The following is a 27,244-nucleotide window of genomic DNA, read 5'->3' on the forward strand; positions in this document are numbered from 1 at the left end:
GTGGTTGCGTGTGGCGCTCTCTCTGCGCTCGATTAGTGTTCCTGGGGAGGGAGAGAGCGAGCGAGCGGGGGACGGAGGGGTGGGGGTGCGGGGCGCCGCCGCCGTGCGCGAGTGCGAGTGAGTGTGTGTGTGTGTGTGTGCGTGCGTGAGAGAGAGAGAGAGTGTGTGTGTGTGTGTGTGTGTGCGTGCGTGCGTGCGTGCCGGCCTGCCGGGGTGTGCGAGAGGCAGCGCGAGGGCGAGAGAGCGAACGCGAGCCGGGAGCAAGCGAGTTGCGCAGCTGCCGTGCGCGCAGCCCCGCCGCCGCCGCCGCCAGCAGCAGCAGCAGGAGCACCTCACTGGCATTTAGCGAGCGGAGCTGCTAGTTGCGCTGGAGAGAGACGCGCAGGGAGGAGGAAGAAGAAGAGGAGGAGGAGAAGGAGGAGGAGGGGAAGAGGAGGAGGGAGAGGGAGGAGGAGAAGAAGAAGAAGAAGAAGAAGAAAAAGAAGAAGAAGAAGACGAGGAGGAGGAGGAGGAGGAGGAGGAGGGAGAAGAGGAGGAGGAGGAGGCCACACGGACACCAACTGAAACAAAGTATTTCCAAACCAGCACCCAACTCCACCTTGTGAGGCTCCCCAGCATGGCTTCCGAGGAACTCTACGAGGTAACAGCCCCCGAGCGCCGGCCCTGCCCCCGACCCCGCCGGCCACCCCACCCCACCCCACCCGCCTTTTTGTTGCTCTCGGGAGAGCCGGCGGTCTTGTCACCCACTCTTGCTGCGGCTGCCCCTTCCCGCTGGGCCCAGCGCCTGCGTGTGTGTCCCCCCCTGCCCAGCCTGGCCCCCCGCCCCCCCTTCCCTCCCCAGTTTTGCTGGAGGAGGACGGAAATGTGACTGAAAGGAGGAGACGGCAAAGTGTTACCCGTGGCCTGCGCTTCCCCCCCCCCCCCGCCCCACGTTCACACTACACTTTGACTCCAGAAGGAGAAGCGGGGGGGTGGTGGGTGCTGAATGGTGGGGAGCAGCGCTGACAGCCGCGACTTGCTCCGGGAGTGAGCACGCCGAAGTGCGAGCCCGGCGGTGTGCAAAAATGTGTGCAAAGCCGAGTTATTGCATGTGTCCGGGGGGGGTGGGGGGGGGAAGCAGAGGGGCTTTCCTCCTGGATTTGTGTCTGTACCAAAGTCCTGTGCTACCATCCTGTGCCTTGGTCATGCAGTAAGCTGCGGTGATGCAAAATATTAAAATTTAAACTCTTCGGCTCTTCGTGCTCTAACGATACGGTTAAGGTTGCGAGGGAAGCCAAAAAGATTCAAAGTTAAGGCTCTGACACGCCATCCTTCACTCGTCGCTTGGGAGGTGGTCAAAGGGTGTGCTGACGGGAGAGGAAGGTTTTGGGGTGAAGAAGGGAATGAGGTGACAGCCTAACTTTGAATTTCCTGTCTTATGTGTGGCAATTTCACATCCTTGCCCTTAATTGAAAAGCATTATGGTTCTCTTGGATTTAACTTCCTTGTTTTTATTTTTGCAAGAAGTCATCCCTGGGAGTGAAAAGCCGTTGTTGTTTTGGAGCCATTCTTGTCTTTTGGGTAAAGAAGTGGCCACCCAAAACCAAAAATGCTTTTATCTCATAGTTAATAGGCGTTCAGGCAGTGTTTTATACAAAAATATTTATATCCAGAGGCTGGAAGGCTAAGGTCAAAGGGAGACAGACAGCCTTCAGGACACTTGACAGAAGAAGATGTCTTACTGTACTGTTGGTGCACGTGTGTCTCCCGTTAATGGAGTTAGATCTGTGCTGCCGTGGGTGAGCAGACCCCGTAGAAGCCAGTGAAAGGTGCCCCGGGGTGGGCTTATGTTTTAAGCAAGTTGATTGCCGAGTGGAGATGCTGAACTGATAGACTAGAAGACTGAAGGCCTGTATTCTCAAGACAGATAAAATGGTTAATTGCTTTGGCAAGTCTCCCCATCCTCATAATGTGGCTTAAGCCAATCTTGAAGGGATCATCCCTGGAAGTAGGAGAGAAATTTAGGAACCACTCTGCATGTGAAAGAATTGCCAAAAACTTGCTTTGACTTCGGAAAAAGTTCTGTCGGATTTGTGGAGTTGGGCCCATAGACTGTGCTGTGGCCAATACTTGCTCTTTGTGCGTCACTGTCTTTGATCAAAGATGGACCATGGGATATCAGTTTCGATAGGCATAAAAAATGACCAGAAAAGTTCTATTTGCTGGGCTTTGGACTGAGTTTAAGAGTGATCACTGCTCATTATTCTTCTTGGTTGTCTTAAGTTGTGTTTGAACTGTTGACTTGTGCGAAAGGCTCAGTAGTCTGTTGAGCGTGGCCGTTCTCACTGGGCAGGCAGCATGTGATGTCCGTCGGGCAAAAGCCTCTTTTGCAAAATGCTTGAAGTGATAAACTACTTTTTTATTTTAAAAATCAGACACATTCTTTAATTGTGTAAGTGCAAAGTTTATCTGAGACGCTGAAATTGTTAATGCTTTTGGACTCGGATGTGGTCAAGCTGTCTCTTGCAATTTTTTTTTTTTTTCTAAATTGCTGTTCATTTTTCACAAGTTTTATCTTGTAATGAAATTTATAGCCATGCCTGAAAATCATAAAATAAATAATTTAAATATAGTGAACACTAATTTGGGAAGTACATAACTGCAAGTTGACCTGAAATGTTGAGTATTAGGTAATTTAAACCCTTCTGTGAACTGCTCATGTTATTGACTGAGGTTTTACTTCTGCTTCATGGGTATTTTTTTTGTAATTCATGCCATACAATTCTTTGAATCTGGCGATTGAAATCCAGTGCTATTTGTTATACTTCCATTTTTCCTTCTGAATCTTGATCTTGTGTCTTGATCAAAAAGAGTGTATAATCTATCTGTGATTGTTAGACTAAGTATGAATGCCAACTAATCCTGCTGATGTGTCTCATGGTTCTTCCAAAATACAAATGAGAAATCCTCTTATAAACAATAAAAATGAAGGTAAGTTACTTTTTTTTTTTAAGAAAAAATATTTATGGATTCACTTGTTTGTGGGATGATTTTAGTTTTACTCTGGATACCATCTCTGGAGGGAAGGAGCCAATCTATAGGCCAATGATTTGGAATTCAAAGATTGAAGCCTTTAAATACGCTAAATAACGTTTAAATAATGGACTGGAAAGATGACTTTGTTGGGCTGGCTGTATATCCTGTATGTCATTTGCTTCTGAGCATTTTAGAGGTTATGGTAATGATTGCCTGCTTTTTCTGAGGGGGAGAAAATCTGAAGAAAATATGAAACTTACTGAAAAATGTTGAAGAGAGTCTTTTTTCTAGATGGAAAGTGAAACAAATAGTAATATCGCCAACCTCTGTGGGTGAGGTGAATAACATAGTTTTTCTGTTTGTAAGTTTGATTCTTCAAGTGACAACATGTTAGTGAGGTGGACAGACATGGAGAAACTGGTGAACAAGACACGTAAAGGAAAACATATGAAAAGGTGCTGTCAGGGTTTTTTTTCCCCAAAATTTGTTTCAATGTGTGTTGACATCTTACGGCATCTTTCTTTGTGGATGCCTGCTGCTGTCTGCATTATTGTGGTTTTCGGAAAGATCTTTGTACAGCTGCTTGAGCAAATAGTAGGGTTACTTTCTTTTACACTGTGATCAGTTTGCTTTGCTTTACTGACTGATTCCTACCCATTGAAAGATTGTTGATTGCTCTCATTGTCTTCACGGACGTAATTAGAAGTAGGGTACCCACCTCATTTAGAAAGTTCATCGGGAAGCAAACTATGTTTGCTCTCTCTGCAGTTGAATCAGTCGACCTCCTCTGGCAGACCGTGGCAATGATGTCTGGGATTGAAGTCATCCTGCGTTGTGGTTGGCATGACAAATTTGTTTGATGAAATGTGGAAGGGATCCCATAAAAGTACTCCCCAGAACAACTGCGTGTTAGCCAGCAGGTCAGAAGTAACAAATGGTGGTTGGTAGACAAATACTAAAGCTGTGCTGAGTTTGGAAGAGTCTCTTTCTTATAAAACTTAATAACTCCTCTTGTACTAATTGTGGTGGAAATATATTGAAGTTCTCTGCTTGTTGGAGGTTGTATCTAATCAAATGACCAAGCATTTCCATCTTTTCTCTGAGAATTACTGGTGCGGCTGATGGTGTACATGGCCCACTGGATCTATTTGCGTAACTGTAGTTAGGCTTGGACCGTGATTGCTACTCATATCAAAACAGTTTTACTGGGTTTGGCCAAGAAGTAAACAAAACAGTTTGTGTGAGCTTTGCAAGTGCACCTGTGCATTGGTGTCTTTTCTTCACTCTGTATTTCACTTTGACATTGCTCATAAACCTAGGGTTTTAAGGTGACTTAATCGATTTCCATTAAAATATTACAGGTTAACATATTTAAAGTCCTGTAGTCCAACATGATACATTTTTGTATGTTTTATAGAATGGAAAAATGCCTTTTTTTTTTTAATTCTTCAAGTGTCTTATAAAATACATATGCATTTTTTTCATCCCTGTGTCTAGTATTCTCAAGGTGATACTTCACTTTCAATGATGATTCAGTATTTTTGGTTTTATTTTTAGAACTAAAGTCTTTGACATTAAATTATACAGATACAGTGAAATTACAAACCGAAACTAATTTCAGGAGCAACTGGCAGAAGTTCTGTGGCCTTGCATTAGGCTATACATCAAGTTTGATCACCTAATAAGTAAGACCCAAAGACACGCATTCCATGAAAATTTAAACTTTGTGTATACAATAGTGGCCACAAGTCAAAAAAAGTGATCCTGTGGGCTGTTCTTCAGCTACTGTGCTAGTTTTTTAAATGATAGAGTATAGAAAACTGAAGGAGAAATGCTGTCATTTAGTTGAAAATTTGATACTGCATGGGAATTGCCCACTTAAAATCAAAGTTTTTCTCACAGCCCTAGTAACACTGCAGCGACCAGATCTTCATCATGTTTTGTGTGCATTTACTGGAAAGTTTAAACATTTGTTTTGCCTAAGTTAACTGAAAGGGTAAACCCATTATCTATAGTATGCAGCTTGGAGTTTGTTGTAATTTCTTATGGCTATTTGATGAAAAATCGCTATTAACAACAGATTAGAATTGCCTGTTTGGGCAATAGCCATTTTCCCCCATTGAAATGGGTTGGTTTTATTCAACCTGTGTTGCAGGAAGTCCAAAATATCTTCGGATCTGTCTTCTGTTGCTTGTTTCTGCTGTGCTGATTCCTAAGATCTTGGTTAAACATCAGTGACATTTGCTCATGAAGGGGGTCTTACAGTCATTGAGCTGTAATGCTTGAATCTTTCCGATTTTATTTTGACAAGTGGTGCAAATGTTTTTGCTTGTTTCGGAAGAGGTAAAAGACTAAGACTTGCTTGACTAACCCTAGCCAACTAAACAAGACTAGGAATTTTCATCAGACCTGTTTGTGTTGCTTCCACCCCTTAGGAACTGTACATCTGACTTAAAATAGAATTGATGATTAGCTGTTCATCCCCCTTTGGTGACTCTCACTTCTTTAAACCAGAGCACTAATGCAAGAGCACTGCAGGAATGGAGACACCACGTTTAGTGCAAGAAACTCTGTTCTTTTCCGTGCCCCTTGCCTCACTGCTTTTTGCCAGCTTGAGTTCTCTCTCTTCTCCTGTCCTAGAGCTCTAGACAGAACCGAGGAGGTTTGGTGCCCAGGGGAAACGCTTGAGCCCCCGGGGCCTCCCCCGGTGCGCCCTGCCCTCTGCGGTGCCCCTGGCCTGGCGGGGCTCTGGTGGCTGCTCCCGGAGTTCCAACTCCCGCGGCTAAAGGAGTGAAGTTCTGCCTGGGTCCTCTGTGGGATCGTGAACGATTCACAGATCAGGAGATGGTTTAGCAGTTTTTATGCACAAGACTGTTTTGTACATACATGTATATGTAATAGGCATATTACGATTTTTTTTTTTTTTTTCTATGTAACTTGGTTTGAATTGCCCGTGTCCACCAGAGACAAAAAGAATGGGAGGGCGAGGAAGCAGGAGAGGGGGAGAGATGCCCCATCCACAAAGCATGTAAGGTTCTTATAATTTTTACCTTCACAGTCTCTGACAGCAGACTGTGATTTTATTTCTTGATTTTTTTGGTCAATTGAAGATTGGCTAATGTGTTGCCAGTCACATTTAGAGTTACAGAATAATTACTTCCACCTTACAACACTATACTATCGCAGAAGGTTGCTTCCGCTATGCGAGAGGTTCAGTACCTCTTGAATGAGGATAAATTATTAGACACAAAGAACTTAACGAGACACGCCACAGCTCCTTGTTCCTCTGGAAGGTTGGTGTAGCTGGAGCAGCGTCAGCGATGCCGTGTCCCTCTCTGACTTCTCAGTAGGTGCAGCTTCATTTCTTCCTGACTGCTGCAGCGTGTCTGACCTGTGCCAAAGCAGTAGAAAAAAATAGTTACTAACACTTGCGGTTTCATCTCTCTCTGAGAAATACTCCACGCTTGCAAACGCCACTTAATTTGATACAAAGCTTTGACAAGCAGAATGACTTCTTAAATATGTGCTAACTGGATGTGCAGATCTGTTGGATATAACTGATATGCGGGCCTATAATGGCACTCTTACTCTTCTGTAATAAACTCCAAATCTGGTGTTACTGGGCAATGTATTATTTTGGGGTATCTGTTGGAAGCATGAGCTCCACAGACCGTATTGGCAAGGTGAAGAGGGATGCACAAGTCTCTCCCTGTTAACTACTTCTGTGTTTTTGAGGTTTTGGATGGCTGGATGGCATGTGATGAACTTATTTGTCAACAAATACAGGGTTGTTGGGGTTTTTTATTTTGTTTATCTTTGAGGAAAACATTAATAATTTTCATATTAAATGTACTGTGTGCTTTCTCTGACAGTATATTGTTAGTCCACAAAATATCTTAAAAATGAAAGTTCTGTATTTTTCATTATGCAATGTATTCTCCAAAGCCGTAGTATCTCTCTAAGAAGAGCTTTTATTTTTCTAATTTTTGATGGGCTTTTTATATTTACACGCAAGAATTTTGTGTTCTTTGAAATAATTTCTTTGAACTTCTCTCCATATAACCATAGATTTGCATTTTAAAATTATTTTGAAGCCACTTTGCTAGCATAAAATGCAAAATGAAGCAACTATTTACTAAATATCTTTTAACTATATATTTGTTTCATTGAATAATGAAACAAAGTAACTACTGTAACAGTTGTGATTCTTCAGTGAGGCTTCACATTTTATAATCACACTGCATAAAATAAATGAGTACAGCTCTGATCAAATCTCACTTCTTGGCCATGTTATGTCTGATGGTTTGTTTGTTTCATTTTTTTGGTGGGGAAAGATAAGGTATGTGTTTTAAGTGGCCTAACCACATTTGTAGTTGTGCCTCTCCAACTCTTCTGCCCCCACAGTTTCTGAAAGCTTCACAGCTTTTAAGTAAATTAAGTCTTAATGTTCAATCTTTGCTGATTTTCGTAGTAGCATCTGAAAACTCAAAATCCAGGGTTTTATTGAGCATCCTGGATGAACACGGAAGGAAGGAGATGTACTTTTTTCTTTCTCTCTCTTTTTTTTTTTTTAAATTGACTTTGTGTCAATTTGTATTTTTTCTAAAAGTGATTTTGCAAAGATATTTAAATACCTCTCTAAGATCTCCACTTCCTGTAAAACACTGGCTTATGGAAATGTACTTGGTTTAGGGAATAATAAAATATTTTGCTTTAGTTTTAAGATGCCACAGTTTAAAGCAAGTTATGGGAAGTACGTTGTGATGTATTTATCACAGAAAAATGTTAGATGTACATTTTGTAAATATGTATGTAGAGAAACCATTCAGGTACAATCTTAAGAGTGTTGAATATATCTTAACTCCAAAATACTTCCCTGACACTGTGATGTCTTGAATGTTGTATTCAGTAGGTATTCTGAAGTCTACAGTTTTTGAAGTTCTTTCCACAAAAGGCAGTTCTTCAATGAAACATTGTCTGTATATTGATAATATTTTTGTTACCAGTAACAATGTAATATATGAAGGGTACAAAACGATTTAAAGTAACTTTAGGAAAGTTAGCTGGATTATAGTTTGGCTAGTTGCTAAATCAGGCTTGTTTGTTGTGTTTTGATTTCAGCACCTGATAGTCCCCCATTATATGTATAAAATATAGCTCGTGCTAGCACACTGTGACTCTTCCGTCATATTTTAGTGGCTAGATCACTTACAAGGTTAAAACTAACAGACCTGGGATTGTGTCTCTGAGAAATAATGAGAGTGTAAGGCTATACGTGCTGACAGACAAGGTCCATCTAGTTCGGCATCCTGATTCCTATCACGGGTCCATAATATCTTACCGTAGAGGGAAAAAGTGGGAAACGTGGCACAGCAATAATCACTGGGAGCTTTCATGGCTGGCTTTGTTGAGACCAAGGCAGATTTAAGCCTTGTTTATAAAATGCCAGCAGCATGACCCGAGCTCCCCAGATGTTCAGAGCCCACCTTCATTCCCTGCGCACATCTGCCGGAGGGTCACGGCTGCACGTTCGGGCAAAGACAGGCACATCTGGGGGGGAGAGAGGTGCCTTGTGTGTTTCTGTTGATCCTGGCAGGGCATGATGTAAGCAGGAGTACGGCGTGATTGCCAGGTTGCTCGCTCGTGTTAGCAGGATTGTGTGTCAGACTAAACTTTTATCATTTCTCTTCAGACATTGTTTCTAAACGCTTGCTAGGGTTTTCTTCAAATGGTATAGCTTAAGGTATTTCTACAGGTCTTCTCTGAGTCATAACCATGCTGTTAGTGAACACAGTAAAGTATGAACTTGAACTTTAATTTTCAAAACACCAACTCTGAGCAAAATCTGAAGTCATCAGCAGTGTATGCTCTAAATACCTGCAAAGTCTTTGGTGGAAATGTCATGTGCTTAAGGCCTATATCCCAAAATAAGGTCTAGAGAACTACTTTGCATGAGTAGAGTCCTGGTCTAGAAAACTTAAGAGAGAGGAATACGGCCACAGCATAAAACAAATTGTAATATCAAATTCTAGGAATTAATCTCATTATTTGAAATTAATACTATTTTGTGAGTGTAATTATAAACCATAGTAGATTGTACTGGAGTACAATCTTTCTACAATTGGGAAGATTAATGGAAAACTTTTCCTTAAAGAGAAGAAAAATAAGAGATTTTCTTGCTGTGTAGGCTTTTTGCCATACAGTAACTCTGTACTGTAACTCTTAGATGGTCCCTCATGTTTTCAAGACTGGCACATTTTTTTCTCACTTGTTTGGGTGACAGATAAGGACCAAACTTCATCTTTGATTAACAGTGCTTTCTAAAAACAAAGAAACAGAAAGAAAGTGAAAACAATGATGTTTACATCAGACTGAGAATCTTGAGCTTTTGTTCTTAGTGTACTTTTCTGTGGAATTAAGTCATAAATATAGTTATTCTAAATAGATGTATTCAAAGCAACTGGACAGTCAGTTGAGTGAGCATTTCCAGCTAAACAATTTCTAATGCTTCCTGAAAGTGACGCTGTAGAGCCTCTCCCCCAGGAAGACCGAGGCGTCCGTAGGAAGAGCTCACCACCACCCTTTGCAGCTGAAGGAATAACCAGATGTCCAAACATTCCCCAGGGCAAAGGAAGTTTTTTTAATTAGTACAGTTTTAGAGGAGTCAATCAATTTTCAGTTATGATATAGTAAGGTCAGAAGTTTCAAAGTTAAAATTTAAATTGTCAGTGCACACCAGGTTGTTTATAGTGTACGTACATAGCTAAAGAAGGTTAAAGCCAAGCTTAGAAATTGTTTTCAAGTTTGTTTTTCCCTTTGTCTGGTTCATATGCTTAGTGTTATATAGTTCATGTTTTGATTTGATTATACAAAAGGGTATGTGTTGAGTGGGAGAGGAAACGACACTTGATCTCTATTTCATTTTAATTTGGAAAAAACATCCATAAGACAATGTAATACAGGAGTCTAGGATGAGCTTATTATTATATGACTTTTGAGAAGCATGATTTCCAGAGAATTAACATTGGAAAAAGCTGTATTTTTACCTAGGCCATCAAGGAATGATGATCAATAACAACAAATAATTTTTTTCCCAGATGCCGATGGCAAATAAGGTAGCATCCTGTTTCAAAAGATCCATCAGTGTTTCAGATTGTATTTCACTGGTGTTAGAGGCATCTCTCTTGTATCAGGGCAGCTCCTTAATTGATTTTTTTTTTTCCTCTCTCCCACATTGTACTCATCAGATCTCCTGAGATTTGTGCTTATTTATTTAAACCGCCCAAGAATAAAATATTAGGTTCTGAATGAGAAGATGGAAATTTTTGTATTTAAGGATGCTTCTTTGAGATGTGACATTGTAGGAATGTTACAACACGGAAGGCAGTGGATCAAGCAGTTGTTGATTTGTCAGCTTATGTCCGTGAGTACAGAACCCCCGTTGGATATGAAGGATTACTACTTCACAAATCTTTAAAACCACACAAAGATGGGATCTTGCTCATTTTTTCATCAGCAGGATACAGGTGTCTTAATTGTATGCAAACCGTTCCATGCTTCTCTACTTTCTTATCAGTAAAGATTTAATAGCAGAGTAGTTTGTCTTTTATTAGATTTTTTTTTTTAAAAAATGCTTATTGAGATAAATCATTAAAACATCTTACCTTTAAACCAATTCTTTACAAGGATCAATTTCAATTTTAAGTTCATTTTTGCCCTGAAACTGGTGCGATGCCGAGCAAGCATATTGAATAAGGTAGTGGTTTGGAGGTTATCTCTGCTGCCATTAGTGGCAAAATACGGATTTAGTGAGGAGATAGAATGAGCACTAGCATGGCACATGGTTTCTGTCCCCATGAATGTTAAGTCTTGATCCACCCACAGTGACAGATGAAACTTTACTGTTACTCATTTATACCTATTCCTATGTTATTTTCCTCCATTTATCCAGATAAAATTGTTCTGCTCTAGTTCTTCATACCTTTTGATACTCATGAAAAGCAATCAGTGGTGGACAGCTGTTAAGTTACAGTTAAATAGTGTGAGATAACTTGCACTAAAAAAAATATTATCTTAGTTAATCATTCTTTACTGGTACCGGTCTGTAAAATGGGAAGGTCCTGTCTTTATTACTGTGAGATATTTGAATATATTCAATATTAATTGAATTATAACATTAAAGTTCTTACTCAAGTAATTACCTAGTTTATTCTAAAGAATGTAATCCTCTGCACTTGAACATATATATCTCTAATCAAAGCTATTAAACATAACAAAACTGAATCCATGCATGCACACAAAATAATTTGCTTTATTATGACATTCTTGTTGTCAAGTAAAAATAATGTCCTTTGGCTTCTTTGGTTGTTCATGATGGACATTTTCATAAATAATAGGAATTAATAAGAGTCATTATTCTAACCTATATATATATATATATGTGGTTTTATTCTTTCCATTAGTAAAATAATGCTTTATTTGGTTTGGTTTTTTTACTTTTCTTCTGTACACTTGTTTATATTTGTAAAGCTTGAATTAAGATGTGAATAGAAGTGATTCATTTGGGGGAAGGGATTTTAGATCTTCGTATGCTGAATAAAGTCTTAAAGTATACTGAGATATAGTGAATTATGAGAAGGGGAGGAAGAAAGTAGTGATTGGACTGTGGAACCATGTGATAATTTTATGTTCTACTTTTCACTAAAAGAATGCCCCCTTTTCATTCATTTCTCCCTTTTGTCAAATGTTTGAGCTCTACTTCCCAGCATCTTCCCAATATCTGTCTCTCTCGTTTTCAGTCAAACCACCAAAAGAAAAATCTTTTTCCGTCTGACTTGTTCAGAAAAGGACACTTTCAGTGTGCAATCAGTTGTCTATCGATTGTAATGTAGGGATGATTTTTATTTTTCTGAGCAAGAAACTGGAACTTTGTTATGTAGTAGAAGAAAGGCATATCCTGCTAGAACTGCCTTATCTTTCATAGAAAGATGGGTAGGCAGGGGCTGTTGGGAGCAAACGGAGGATCTCATCATTAGGATACCTGAATACTGTCTTGAAAAATGTAATTCTCTCTCTCTTCTGTCATAGTTAGCCTAGCCCTGAGCATATCACTCAGATATGATTGCTAATCATTTGCTCATCTCCCTGACAAAGTTTGAATCACTGAGCCAATACACTAGCAGAATAAAGCCGTATTTTTTTTTGTTTTTGTTTTTTTTTCCACTCCAAGTATATATTGTCAGAATGTCTTAAAATAAAGTAGAGCAGGCTGATTGAGTCTTATAGAGAGAATGTTGTTTTGTGAGGGTTTCAGGGGTTTTTTGTTTGTTCATTTTTGGGGGATTTTTTTGGTGGGGCTAACTGCAGAGATGTGTTTAACTAGCATGCAGTGTTATGTTTGATATCCTCTGTAATCAGTGATGAGAGTCATCCAGAAGGCCATTCAGACCATCTGAGTGAAATTCCTTTAGAAGGTCATTGGATCAGCAACTTCATCCCCTTTCTCTACAAAGGCTAGGTGGGTTAATTTAGTCAGTTCAGTTAAATATACTTAAATGTGACCTCTTAAGCACTGAGGGTTTTTTCCTTTTTTTCTACCGTCTTCTGAACCTAATGCAGGATAATACCCAACATTTCGTTCATTACAGGCCTTCCCTCAGGACTGGAAACTATGTTAGTAGGTGAATGTTGTTAAGGGATTGTGCTGTTGAGGTATAAAGTGTTTAGGCACAGCACTGAGCTACTGTGGTGTAAGATTTGTTATCTGAGTGACAGTAACTGATTAAGTTATGGTTTTAAACCATAAATGTTGTATTTTACTTCATTTTACCTTAAATCTCAGAAGATGTTTGGTGTTTGGGTGGCAGTGCTTTATTTAGACTTCATTTAGCAGGTCTTTCCTCTGACCACTCAGCTGTTCCTTCCGTGAACCACAAAGGCAGCTTGGCCACATCTTAAGAGGATTGGAAAAATTGATCTGTCATAATTAAAACCAACCAAACAACAATCCCTGGCTCCAAAAATGTTCATTTGGTTGAATCGGTTCCTCAGTCTGTTTCAGTACATGTCCATGCACATATTTGCCAGGAAGACTTGAGCCACCAAGTGATGTCTGCAGAAGAACAGCCTCAGCGAGCGAGCTGCGAGACGGGGTGAAGAACTTTGTGTTTCCTGACAGCATTTGTGTTAGTTTTCTTCTCTTTCCCTTAGTGTTTCTTTCAGTGGGGTGATGTTTAAAAGTTAGTTTTGATAAGGAAGGAGACTATCTGTTCCTTGTCCACTTTCAACAGGGAGTCTGAGGGCTCTGTTCTCTACAGGTTAAGCAAATATAAGTGCTGTGAGCCTTCTTGCCACCGCTGCCCCCTCCAGCAAGCCGCTTATTGTTCCCCCTTCCCTTGCACCGACACTGATTTGTGTCGCTGGGCCAGGTGAATGGTGTTTAAGGAAGCCTGTCTAGCTGAAGGCTGTCGACTGCTTTTGTAGAAATAGTTTTCTGGCAGTTTTCTGGTTGACTCAGGTTGAAATCCAAGAGGTGCTACTTGAAGTAAAGGAGCAGGAATATACGGCGTGGTTGAATGGAGACAGGAGAAAAAACCCAGGTAGATATGGGGGGATGATTGCAACAGTGACTTGGCTCTGTTTAAAGGGGGGAAAAAAAAAAAGAATCCGTCAAACTGCATGTTTAATTTTCAGCTGGATCAACTTGCTGGACTGACTTGCAGTGTGGCTGCACGGCTTCTCACCCTTGGCTTGTGCTGACTCGCCGAGCCCGTGTGCCCGGGCTGCGCCGAGTGATGGGGTGATCCCGTTCAGAGTGGAAGACACTGTGCTGCATGGTTTTAGTGGCTGATTACGCTTACATTTTAATGTGAACGTGGAAAACTCGTGCTTGCAACAATTTGGGATTCCAGTTACTTCTCAGTGCTGCAGAACTGCTACTTATTAACAATTCCCTGAATTTTCCTTTAAGCACAGCAGTTACAAAGCTTGCTGGAACTTTTTGTTACTTTTGGTGTGCCACAGGAGCAGTGAAAGTTCTGCAGCCGTGCAGTATTGTCTTTCCCCTGTCCACCTTGATTATATTATAATTATGCTCTGATGCTGTTTTGCAAACCCAATTTGAAGATGGGGGTGTCATACAAGCATAGTTAAAAGTATCATTTATTGCTAAGGATTCTGGTTATTCACCGAGTGGGCAGGGAGTGGGGTGGGACAGGATGTCTCCTAGTAGTTGCGCTCACTTTAAGCTGCATTTCATTTAAAATGCTGGTATTCATAAAGATTGTTTTTAGCCCCTCCACTGGAATTAAAATTCAAAATATAAGTACTGTCAATATCTTTTGGGTAGAAAAACTTATGCTTTAATTACTTTTGGTTTCAGTTTCACAGGCGGGAACAAATTATTTTCACTTTGACTGTGTTTACATGAAGGTGGGAAAACTGATAAGGAAAGTGAACTGTGTTGCTCTTTAACTCCTTCCAATATATAAATAAAAACTGGTTAGGAAAGAATAATATCTACTAATAGTGAACACTACAAGGCTAGTGCTGTATTAAGGAAGGATTTGGGAGCATAACAATAGTAATTGAGTGAGAATTTAGGAAGCAGCCAGGTAGTTTAAGTGCTCCAAATCCAACGTTCTCAGTTCTGTGTGTAGGCTCCTTATTTTGTTTATATTAAGCAAAAATATTCCATCAATTATTTAGAGGTAGCTAATAATTAAGAAATGTATTATTTCTAAATGTTAAACATGATGATAAAAAGACTAAATTATGTATTCAGCATTTTAAAGACAATTTTCTGTTATTAAAAAGATTTAATATACTTATTACAAATGTAGTCTGCATTTGTATGCAGTTTGAAAACATAAAATAGATTAAAATATTGGTTATTTCAGAGGTGTAGCACACAAAAATTAAGATTGCGTGAATGTATATTCAGATGACTCATTGTTTTAACAGGTGCATGTAGCAATAAGTTTAAAAGCTATACTTTGCTTTTAAACAGTACAATTTAATGGCATTGCCAGCCATTGGCATTGATCCTTCATTTAGCTTAAAAAAATACCAATAATTAAATAAGTAACTTAAAAGTACAAAACAAGATTGCAGTCAGTTTTTAAAAAATTCTGTTGATCGTCATCTGGAAACTCAATCCAATATATTCAAATTTATTTACTTGCCAACAAAGTATTCAAAATAAAACCAAAACCAAACAACAAACGCTTTAGACTACTTATGTGAAAATTACTAAGTCAAACAGACTTCCACTATGCCAGTTTTTATTGAGCGCCACACTTTATAAAAAGAGGAGAATCAAATTATACAATCAGGCCATCATTGTTGCCCCTTCCATTTTTCCCTCTGTGTTTCAATTCTGACGTTGTTTTAACAGCCAGCCTGGCCTAGGCACTGGGGGGTTTTTACACCCAGAAAGCAAGGGTTAAAAGTACCTGGTGCTTCCAGTACCTGAAGGGGGCCTACAGGAAAGCCGGGGAGGGACTGTTTATCAGGGAGTGCAGTGATAGGACAAGGGGTAATGGGTTTAAGCTGAAGGAGGGTCGATTTAGATCAGATGTTAGAAAGAAATTCTCTACTGTGAGAGTGGTGAGACACTGGAACAGGTTGCCCAGAGAGGTTGTGGAGGCCCCATCCCTGGAAGTGTTCAAGGCCAGGTTGGATGGGGCTTTGAGCAACCTGGTCTAGTGGAGGGTGTCCCTGCCCATGGCAGGGGGGTTGGAACTAGATGGTCTTTGAGGTCCCTTCCAACCCAAACCATTCTGTGATTCTATGAAAACATTGCATGTTATTTTTAAGATAAAAGCAATGAGGCATAGGGTACGCTTAAGGATAGAAAGTTGTCTCAGAAAGTTCTGTAAGGTCTGAACTTTCTTTTTATAGAGATAAAGGCACATTTTCCTGGAATTCGTGTGACAGAGAAATCTTTCTTTATATGTCTAGATGCAAAGAAACTACACATAGTTATTTCAGAGTGATTACATTAGGTGATCATGAATAAAATTTTCCTGGAATTTCTAATTTGTGCAGGTCATTCATTATCCTTTTCTGAGAATAAGAAATTCTGTTCTCTTCAATTTTACTCTTCTGACAAAAATGAAATGCCATATAAGATTACTTCCACGAAAACAATCAGCACTGATAGTTACCATTGCTTATTTGAATCTGCTCTATCCAGCGTAGGCCTTGCCAATAATACGTAATCACTTTTTCTAAAAGGATTATTTCCTAAAAATAATGTAATACAGATTTTACTGAAAATATAAAGAAAACAATTTTGTCTCAAATTCCTATTACTTAATAATAAAAGCTACCCAGGGGATTTGTAATTCTTACAAAGAAAAGTCATTAGGGATAGGTATGAAACTGTCATAGTGTAGTAAGTTGGAGGTGAAGATTCAAATGAGTGAAGATCCAGAGAAAATGCCAGGAGCAGTAGTGGCTATTAGCTGTCACAATGATAAGACCATTCATAGTACATTATATGGACACTAATCATAAACCTTCTATCAGTGGGATTAAGAACAACATGAAAATTCTCTTATTTATTGAGAGAAAAAAAATGCTAGTAATGACATGTGTCCGCTATATAGGGGAAATAATAATTGAGAAGAGACAGAAATACTGCAAAAAGTATTATTCTCTGATTCTTTAAAACACATGCTCTGAGTCAGAATACTGTTGTTCTCTGGCCAAAATCTAGATGTTGTTTTCACAATTTACAGTGACTTACAAAAAATATTTCTTTATTCTGGTAGGAACAAACAATTTTTTTTTTTATTTTTTTTTTGTCTAAAGGAGTCAGGATTTAAAACAAACAAACAAACCCAACTAACTGAAGATATCTAAAGTACTGGGGTTTGTATTTTGTTTTGTTTTAATTTTAAATGTTGTAGACGTGTAAATGAGATAGGATAGACCAGGATATAACATAAATTCTAGACTGGACAGGCTGATAGTGATCACAGAAAGAACTGTGGAAAGGCATAGATGAGAATTGCTTAACAGAAAATTGAAGAAAGCAGAGTCACTGCTTGCCTAACTGTTCATGATGATTAGAACTTGTCTGTATTTATTTCTGTATTCTGAGGCTGAAAGTTTTTGGTTGACAAAGACTCTCATGTGGATATAGTAAGCTTTCATAAGGCACCTGATGCAGTACTGCACGGTATTCTGATTTTTAAAACCTAGCTCTTTGCTAAGTCAACATGGCCCGTATTAAATACATTTCAAACTAGTTAATTGACAGATCATAAAGCAGTAATAGATGAAGGACGTTCATGTTGGATTTTATAGTTTTTCACAGCTCATTGCTTTGAGGATTTGGATAATGATCTGGAGGAAAATAGAATATAATCTCTGGTAAAATGCATACGTGCAAAAAGTTGATAGATTAATAAGTGTGAGGGATGGTCTGTACTTAGTTAATGGGGATCATTTCAACATATGCTAATATAGCTAAATATATCTGTCTAGACAGTAAGATCATACATGTAGGATGGAGAGTAGTACTTGCAAAAGGAGTAATTCAGTGAGAGGATACAGGAGCTAAAATGCACATTGCGGTCCCTTGGAATGGATATAGGGGATCTCAAGTGGAATTAGGTGTGCTTTTATTTTCCTGTATAGCTCTAATGAGGCAGTGTTAGAAAATTACATCTTATCTGAGCTTAAGATGCAAAAAAACCCCAAAACCTAGATAAACTTAAAAAGATTTAGAAAAACATGTCAAGGACAGTAAAAAACCTTAAAAAGAAGTAAGTGAACAAACTTGGGTGTATAATAAGAGCCTGGAGAAGCTCAGTGTATTTAGTTTAGCAAAGGGAACATCAGGAAGTGACTGATGGCCTATAAGTACTTATATGGGGCAAAGATTTTAGAAGGAGCAGTCCTTTAGGTGTAGTAGGCAATGGCATGACAAAATACAGGAGCTGAAAGCTGAACTTGGGTGTATTTCTTCTAGAAATGTAATAAATCTAAACCCGAAGGCAGTTATCTATCAGAACAGTTTATTTAAGGATGTTCTGGATATGTCAGTGATATAAAAAGCTGTAAATTTTTCCAAAAAGATGCCTTTAGTTCAAGCACAATATGATGGCCTGATGCAGGAATTTTGGAGTGAAATTATCTGTTGTACAGAAAGGCAAACTAAATGATCATCGCTCACACAGGTCATCTACAAAATCTGACCAAAGTGTTTTCAGCATGAAAGGCACCCTGTACTCAGTTGTAATGTGCATCTGTATTTTTGAAGAGAAGGCTGAAAAGAGACGGGAAAGGGAGGGTTGGAGGTCTGGGGAGAGGATATAATAAAGATGAGTGTAAATTTTATTGTACACATATAGAGGAATTAAATATGAGATTTATTAAATCAAAATAAGCCATTCTCTAAGCAATGCATATATCTTCTATATAGCATTTCGAAAGATTTTTTACATGATAATTGTGTGAATTAGCAACCAGTTGGGAACAATGCCCTGCTATTTGTTAAAGGAGAGACAATAAAGTTCTTCTAGACAGGAAAGAATCTACATTGTTAACAGATGACCTGAAAGTTCAGCTCATTGAAAAGGCAAATATTTTGACCAGGAGAATAATTCTTCCTGTGGAGCAGTATGAGTTGCCATGCTTAAGCCGTACAGCTATTTTTAACCATGTCACAGCTATTGAGCTTAGTCTTCAACTTACTTCATAAACCATGTAAAAAAGACTAAGTAGGTCTTTCTCTTTGATGAATGTAGAGGTGAATGTGTCAGAATCCCTTTTTGTTGCAGTTTTTGTTTATTTTGTGCAATTTCTATATTGATTTTAACAGTCCAGATGTAGATTTTTGTCTCTTGTTATCACTATCTGCCGTGTTCTGTTTTGTTAAACTCCAGAAGCATTATTGCATCGGAGTAACTGTGGGTAAAAGCTGGAGTTGCATGTAGAATGAAGGTTGTTATGACAAGGGGAAAAAAAAGTTAAGGCTTTCTATAAAATCCTACTTTCTGCGAATGGCACAGATACAGTTTTCCAAAAGTTTCTTCCTGAACACTTCTGTAGTTTAAAAATAAATAAAAATATTCCAGCTTAATGGCAGTTTTACAGTAGAATTTGAGTTCAATATGTAACTTTTGAGCTTGTCCGGATTCTTTCAGTGGTTTGACTTGAGCATCTAAAATCTTTATCAGAAAATCTTTAATTTGATTTCCTGAATTCTAGGTTTTTCTGGTTTGAACAGTGATTTTTGTTTACTGTGATAAAGGTCTCTGAATTACTTCAGTGCTTTATAAGAGTAAAGTTGTGCCTAAATTATGTCTTGCAAATTAAGATTCTTCCGTTCACAAGATTTGTTAGTAATGTAATTAAGATCTTACTGAAAAATATTTGAAGGAATGAAATACTGTTTTCAAGACCTATGCTTAGATTTAAAATATCTCATTTTTCAAAGATGTTTTTAATGGAAAATGATATATCAAGGAAAATCTATTTTAACTTTAAAAATGGGCATCACAATGTCATTTTGTGATATGCCTCTTGAGGTTGTGTATTGTGTATCTAAATTCTGTATGATTTCTTTGGGACATGCTATAGAGTTTACGCTTACTCTGTGTATGTACATGTGTACTGCATCCTTTGGGAAGAAAACAAGCATCTTACCTCTTTAATTACCATGCCCTTCCATGTAATGTGGCTTTAGCTTCTCATGCTTTTTAGGAAAACATGACCCAAATAGGAGAAACAACTCTGAATCGCACAGAGTGAAAAGCTCTGTGAATTTGGTTTCTTTTCCACTTTTGCAATTAGTGAGTATAGTCACTGTATGTATCTAAATGGTGAAATTTGGTCAGGCCTAATCTTTTCCTTCTTCTTTTCACCACTTGCCTGTGCACATGCTATTGGGTTTGTGGGAAAAAGGAAGGCAGGCACGATTGTATTAAATTTCATGATAACTTGCATGATGATTTGGTGGCAGGCTGAGAATAGACCAGACTGCCTTTGAGTATTATTCATGGAAATGAACTGGGAAGTGTAGCCATGGACACAAACGATCCTTATGTTAGGACACATTTTGGTAGTTCACCATAACATTTCAAATAACTAATCTGACACTTTTTAGAAAGACTATTTGACTGATACAAAAAGAAAAAAAATAATGATATGATATAATTGAAACTATACCCAGTCTGCTCTGTCATACAGTTAACTGGCAATGCTTATGTGTTACCACAAAAAAAAAAAAAAAAAAGAGATATTTCAAGTTCAGCTCCCACCAAATTATGTGATAATTACTTTTGCTTGCCTGATAAAGACATGTGCATATAAATAAACCACATTTAGGTTAGCTCCTTGTTCTTATATACTTGATAAATCTGATAAAAATCTTGCACCCCTGCAAGGAGGAACTTTGTGAGCTCTTTAGGGCAAGGACTATGTCTGAGCATCTTTTTTTTCTTCTTTATAGATTTTATACCACATCGTAAAAAGACTGTTATTTACGTCACAAATTCAGGCACTCTAGATTGAGGAAATGCCAGATTTATGGTTGCCTGTGAGTTCTTATTTCTCTTTTTTTGTATCGAATTTGTGCACAGCCTGGATCATGGGTCTTGCGGTCAGGGAAGAAAACTCTTTGCAGTCATAATTAAAAGAGAACTAGAAGGTGCACAGCTAATCTACCCTTTCGGATGAATTCAGTAGGAAGGGGTACTTCCACTTCAGTGCTCCCAGGAGAGTAGCGTAAGCCATGAGCAAAAACCATGGTACTGACCATGTTCTCCTGTTTGTCCTTGTTCTCAAGGACTAGAGATTCCCACATATTTCCAAGGCAACGTATGTGGATATCTTGCCTCCCCCCCCCGCCTCCTCAGCTGGGTGTTCCCTCTGCCAACACTGGCGTTCAGGATTTCACAATAAAGTCAGTTTAGGGAGTTTATCCACGTGAAAATTCTTCTCCCTCACAACCTTCCACTTTTTTTTCCCTCCTTTGATGCTTAGTAAGTCTAGTTTGAGGCCAGATTTTCTCCAAGAGCAGGTTCAGTTTAAATTTTGGCAACCCCATGAGTATTGCTCTAAGCAGCTGTGGAAAAACATCCTTGGACAGTTCAATCTACTGAGTTTCAGAAGCTGCTGGCAACTTTGGAAGTGATATAACCTCTGAAAGACACTACTATTGTAAGGAAACTTTAAGTTTGGCATTATTTCATTACCGACTTCCCTATAATGAAATATCTTTAAAGTAGCAGGCAAAATTATATTAAAGGTACAATAACTTTGTAGTTGAAACACGGATGTTTTTGTATTTGTAGTTGGAAGCACTTGGAATGAATTTGTTGATTAAAATCTTGATTTGTGTCTACTTAAAACAAAAATGCAAAGCCCAAATTCTCAGTCTGGAAGGTAAAACCCCAAACTTTCTAGAAATGTATTGATTAAGACTACCTGTTGTTTTATCACAAGAGAGCAGAGTCAAATTTTGGTTTTCTTCTAGAATTTGCTCCTTATTCTTCATTGTTCAATAATTTTCTTAACTTGGAATTAGTATGAGGAGCTGATGATTTTGTTGATTTTTTTTACCCTTTGGATAATAAGAAAAATTATGGGGAAGGAGTACTTCTAATGAGCATTTATCTGTTCCCATCAATAACTCTTGATTATCGTTAAGTATGAACCTTGTATCCAGGTATATAGGTAAGGAGTTGATAGTTTTTTCCATACCAACAGACCTATCATTCATAATAACGATTCTATTTTTCTTTGTCTACATGGATTCCAGTTAGTGTGCTTGACTTTCTGTGCATAAGAGCAATTTTCTGGGCTCTTGTCTGCATCCTAGAAGACATTGCCCCTTCCCTTTCCCCACCTGAACTTTAGAGTACCTGTTTTTCAGAGAATAATATATTTCCTGTCCATATAGCTTCTCTTGCTGTATCTTATCAGGCTTAGAAAGCAATAGCAACCTGCCTCCAATGTAAATATTTACAGTCCTCCTTCAGCAGTAGCTTTGTCAATGGAAGAGCAAGTCCACCCCAAAGCATTCATCACTGCCCTCTGCCTGGGGTTACTGCCCTCTCTGGTCTGCTAGCTGAGCTGCTCATGGGAGCTCTCCCTAATCCAATTCGGTCAAATTGAGCCATGTTAGGAAAGATTTGTTATTTAAATTACTTAAGCTGATCTAGCTTATTTTGACTGACATGTTTAGGGAGTTCTTATATACGCAGCTCAGCCAGAAGATTTGAGAAGTGGTAACTGTCAGCAGGATGTGATGATAACCTGGGGGCATGGGTGGCAAAGAGCAGGTCTTTCCCAGCTATGCCCATACTGGTTGAGGTACGCTCATCTACAGCCTGAAATTTGGGAACCTGCTTTTCTTCATGGAGAAAAAAAGGTTTTTTTGGCCATTAAAAAAAAGAGAAGACTGCCAACACCAGTCTCTCTCTGAGTGCTCGTTAGCCACAATTTCACCCGGAACCACCTAGGGTATATTGGCCAAGAGGCTTTGATTGTCCACTTTTGAATGACTCCTGCCAGCATTATTTCATAGTTGAACTAAAGTGCAGGTCTCCCTCTGGTGCCTACTTTGTAAAAGCACAAGATTTTATAATTGGGCTGAGCAATTGAAAACCGACTGTATGAAAAGAGAAAGGTCTCTTTGTTGTCCCGGTAATAACAATTCTGAGTGCTGACAGTAACGTTAGACAGTAGACTACTTTTTTTTCTCATGGTACATAATGCTAATCTACACATAAATTCAGAACTGTGTATTCGCTGTCAGCGGCAGCAGTGCTTGTCCTCTGTACCTCTTCTAACAGTAAAATCTTCTATTTGGGACGTATTTTTGTTAGTAGATATGTGGAAATAAAACAAGAGGATTTTTGTCAGTTTCTAATCTTTTTCACTTCCTTACCAATTCTGTTTAGCTGTTCATTTTGGAAATTACTTGACCACAAAATATTGGTCTTTCTTATACAACTAGTTTTCTGCCTTGATGGATCTCAAATTGTGACGATCAAGATCTAATTTAAAGCCCTTAGCCCACTGATGGAAAGGCTTAGACATCAGAACGTTGATAGGAACACACCGCCACACATCCCCAACAAAATTCTAAAAACTGATGTCATCACTGAGGGAGGAATTTTTCATTTAAATCACCTTCCCAGGGCCTCTGCCCCCTTCAGAGAACCATATTTTACATCATCAGTCCTACCGTTCACAGCTATCTATGTGTAATTTTTTCTGTTCATATTCCCAAGAACACACAGCACAAATGTTTCTCAGAAATAGCCTGGTTATGCCATATATTAAAAGAACTCCGTACATTTTGGACTTAGACCTTTTGGTTGTACCTTGCTGACTTTGAGAATACCTTGACAACTCCCGATATCAGCAGGGGGTTCTCAGACAACCCCAAAGTGATGTGTATGACTCAGTCCTGCATGTTGGTATTTCCAGAAATAGCCTGCTTTAAAAATGCCCCAAACAATTGTTTAGTAATACAGTTCTAGAGGAATACTGGTTAATGTATCGGACACATGATTTTCTTATCCTTTGTTGTGAACCAACATATGTCTAAAAACTTCCCTGGTGTGAGAAACAAAGCAACATAAATGACTGATTTGGACTGCCCTACCACGAGCAAGGTCAGGTTGATGCTTAGAAATGATAAGCTGAAGGCAGTCCTCCATCAGTTTACATATTTGATAGGCAGATAAAACAGCAGTCTAATCCTGTATTTGAAGCTCGCCTGGGGGTATCTCTGTGGACAATGTCCAGCACAACAACCTGCTCAGCTGAGGTTTAGGATACTTTGTTTTAAAGCAGAGGAACAAGGAACCTTGTGGAATTCGTTGTGGGGAGTCCCATCGTCTCATGATGTCCATTGCTGTCTATGTCGGGGATGAGCTGCTAGCCCTGAAAAGAAGGCAGGTGGTCTTTCGACTCACTTTGTGCTTTACTGCTCTTTGGAAACCTGCAGAGGATGATGATGATCAGGTTCTTTTGGGGTGTATATAGGAGTGGGGGTGTTGTCAGCCTTTAGTGTCCCTATATTTCTCTACTCCTTTGATATAAAACTAGTGTTTCCCCATCTGAGTGTTAGGCTGTAGTTTTCATATGTATTAAGTCAGTACTGCAGCAGAAATGGTGGGGGGGGAGGCGACGTGGTTTTTTTGGATTTTTTTTTCCAGTGCACTCTCTTCCATTGTGCTGGCTCATCTGTTTTTATGGCTGAATGTGAACCAGGTCCAGAAATTCAGCAGAATTAGTTCTCCGAATGGGTAGAATATGCATCTGCACAACAACTATGCCAGTACAGAAGTTGGGGAGAAATAAAAGGGAACTTCAAGAAAACTGTATCGTCTTTTTTTTTTTATTTATTTTTATTTTTATTTTTAAAAAGGAAGGAAGCAAGGATGAGCAGGTAGCAGGTCACCCAATGGGTAACACTTTCCTGCAAGTTGCCATTAAAGGGCTCCTGTTCATTCTTAGTAAGATTAATTCTCAGCTTGAACATATGGCTATAATTGGTCTTTGTGTTGTCCCCTTCTCCCGTATTTTTCAATTTTTTCATAGAAAAAAAACCCAAAGTGTTGAAGAAGCTCATTCACACTCTCCCATTTGGCTTTCAAAAAGAGAAAATCAGAGTACTAAATTACTTTTTCACTGCTAGCACTTAGTACCTCCTTAAATTCTGCCCTTGAGTTTTGACAATCTTCTCAAAGACAGACAATCTAGGTCCCAGTGGTAACAAATGTACATGGAGAGGTGGCAAAAAATTGCTTGCAAGGCTCTCATTTTTTCAGTGGTATAAAAAATTGTTTTGTCCTGGAGGCTCAGTCAGATGCTTTATAAGGCTTCTGAATCTTACTCCTCCATTTCCTTCCCAGGGAAACTTCCTTTCTTCGTGTAATTGTTTTGTCTTTAAGAATTTGTTTGCTTATAATATTCCAGAGTGTCTTGGAATGAGAGAAACTCTCTCAAGAATACTGTGTTCTCAAAATACACTCAGTGCTGTGGAAGAATATTGCTCAAAAAGGCTTCATAAGCTTCATAATATAATAAAGAAGGCACTAAAGATTACTGGAAGGCACCCAAAGCTCTGTCAGTGCCAGATCATGGGAAAGTTTGATGAAATATAGTTGTCAATCTACCTGTTTACACCTGCACTACATCCTTAAACTGGGAATCACAGTAAGGATTGTACTGCAAGGCAACTAATGAAAAACATTTTTTTTTATGTTGAGAACTCAAGTTCAGACCAGTTGTTGGGGGGAGGAGGTGTTCAGAAGAATATACTGCACAACTATAAAGGGCACTAAGGGCAAATTGCACCTGACAAATTTGGTGGCATCCTCCGATGGGGTTATAGCGTTGGTAGGTAAGGGAAGAGTGACAGACGTCATCTACCTGGACTTGTGCAAAGCATTTGACAGTGTCCCGCACAACCTCCGTGTCTCTACATCAGAGACATGGATTTGACGGGTGGACCACTCAGTGGATAAGGAATTGGCTGGATGGTCGCACTCAAAGAGGTGCTGTCAATGGCTTGATGTCCAAGTGGAGACCAGTGATGAGTGACGTTCCCCAGGGGTCAGTATTGGGACCGGCACTTTAACATCTTTGTTGGTGAGATGGAAAGTGGGATTGAGTGCACCCTCAGCAAGTTTGCTGACAACACCAAGCTGTGTGGTGCAGTTGACACACTGGAGGGAAGGGATACCATCCAGAGGGAAGGGACCTTGACAGGTTTGAGACGTGGATGCATGCGAACCGTGTTCAACAAGGCCAAATGCAAGGTCCTGCACGTAGATTGGGGCAATCCCAAGCAGAACTACAGGCTGGGTGGGGAATGGATTGAAAGCAGCCCTGAGGAGAAGGACTTGGAGGTGTTGGTTGAGGAGAAGCTCAACATGAACCAGCAATGTGTGCTTGCAGCCCAGAAAGCCAACCGTGTCCTGGGCTGCATCAAAAGCAGTGTGACCAGCAGGTTGAGGGAAGTGATTTTCCCCCTCTACTCCACTCTCTTGAGACCTCACCTGGAGTACTGTGTTCAGTTCTGAGGCCCCCAACGTTAGAAGGACATGGACCTATTGGAGCGAGTCCAGAGGAGGCCCACAAAGTTGATCAGAGGGCTGGAGCACCTCTTCTGTGAGAACAGGCTGAGAGAGTTGGGGTTGTTCAGCCTAGAGAATAGAAGGCTCTGCAGAGACTTTATAGCAGCCTTCCAGTACCTAGAGAGGGCCTACAGGACAGCTGGAGAGGGACTGTTTACAAGGGCATGGAGTGATAGGACAAGGGGTAATGGGCTTAAGCTGAAGGAGGGTCGATTTAGATTAGATATGAGGAAGAAATTCTTCACCGTGAGGGTGGTGAGGCACTGGAACAGGTTGCCCAAAGAAGCTGTGGATGCCCCATCCCTGGAAGTGTTCAAGGCCAGGTTGGGTGGGGCTTTGAGCAACGTGGTCTAGTGGAGAGTGTCCCTGCCCATGGCAGGGGGGTTGGAACTAGATGATCTTTGAAGCCCCTTCCAACCCAAACCAGTCTATGATGTTATGATTCTAAAGGTACTTCAAAATAGCCAACCACTTTTCTTGAGAAAAACAACACCTTTCTGGAAGGCAATACTTACAGATGATGATAATTTCAATGCTGTCCAGTTTCACTGTAGGAATAATTCTTGTTTAGCCTGAGAGAAGATCTAAGTGATGGTGTATCGCTGTTTCTCAAAATGGACCTTTTCCTCATTTAATTTTTTCAGAATTGCTTAAATTATTTTTACACACATCTTGAGCAGTTGGGTTTGCATAGACTTCAGTGAAAGTTGAATACTACTTGTCGTCTGAGCATACCTACTATACTACAATCTTCACTGGGGCTTAAACACATCCTTTATCCTCTGTGAGTCCTGACTGAGTTTAGCCAGGAGCTAGTGTCCAGATTCTCAAACCACAGTACTGCTGAGCATCAGCCAGGCAACTGTCTTAACAGCTATGCTTGCAGCGCTGTAGCCCACTTCTTCCACAGTATTTTTCCTTCTTTTCCATTTGGCCAGTTTATTCCCACCTCCTACTCCAAATCACTTGCAAATTTGTTATTGCATACAGTGCTAAAAAGCCACCTGCTTGTCTTTTTGTTTAAACTACTGTTGTACCTTACTTTATACATGCAACCTTTGTATCCTTTGTTCTATCCTAATCCTCATCTTCTTTTTACTTGACTTCTTTCATAGACA

At 39.5% G+C, this 27,244-nt stretch overlaps 1 protein-coding gene across 1 annotated transcript in view; it reads left to right on the forward strand.

The window, feature by feature from the left end:
• The first annotated feature begins 62 nt into the window (after positions 1 to 62).
• Positions 63 to 27,244, forward strand: part of CDYL (chromodomain Y like) — a 108,456-nt gene continuing 81,274 nt past the window's right edge. Inside the window, exon 1 of the mRNA XM_075744964.1 lies at positions 63 to 640. Coding sequence (XP_075601079.1) covers positions 617 to 640 — 24 coding nt within the window. The 5' untranslated portion in view covers positions 63 to 616. The remainder of the gene's footprint in view (positions 641 to 27,244) is intronic.

This window comes from Balearica regulorum, chromosome 2, assembly GCF_011004875.1.
Source record: "Balearica regulorum gibbericeps isolate bBalReg1 chromosome 2, bBalReg1.pri, whole genome shotgun sequence".
NCBI classification, from domain to species: Eukaryota; Metazoa; Chordata; class Aves; order Gruiformes; family Gruidae; genus Balearica; species Balearica regulorum.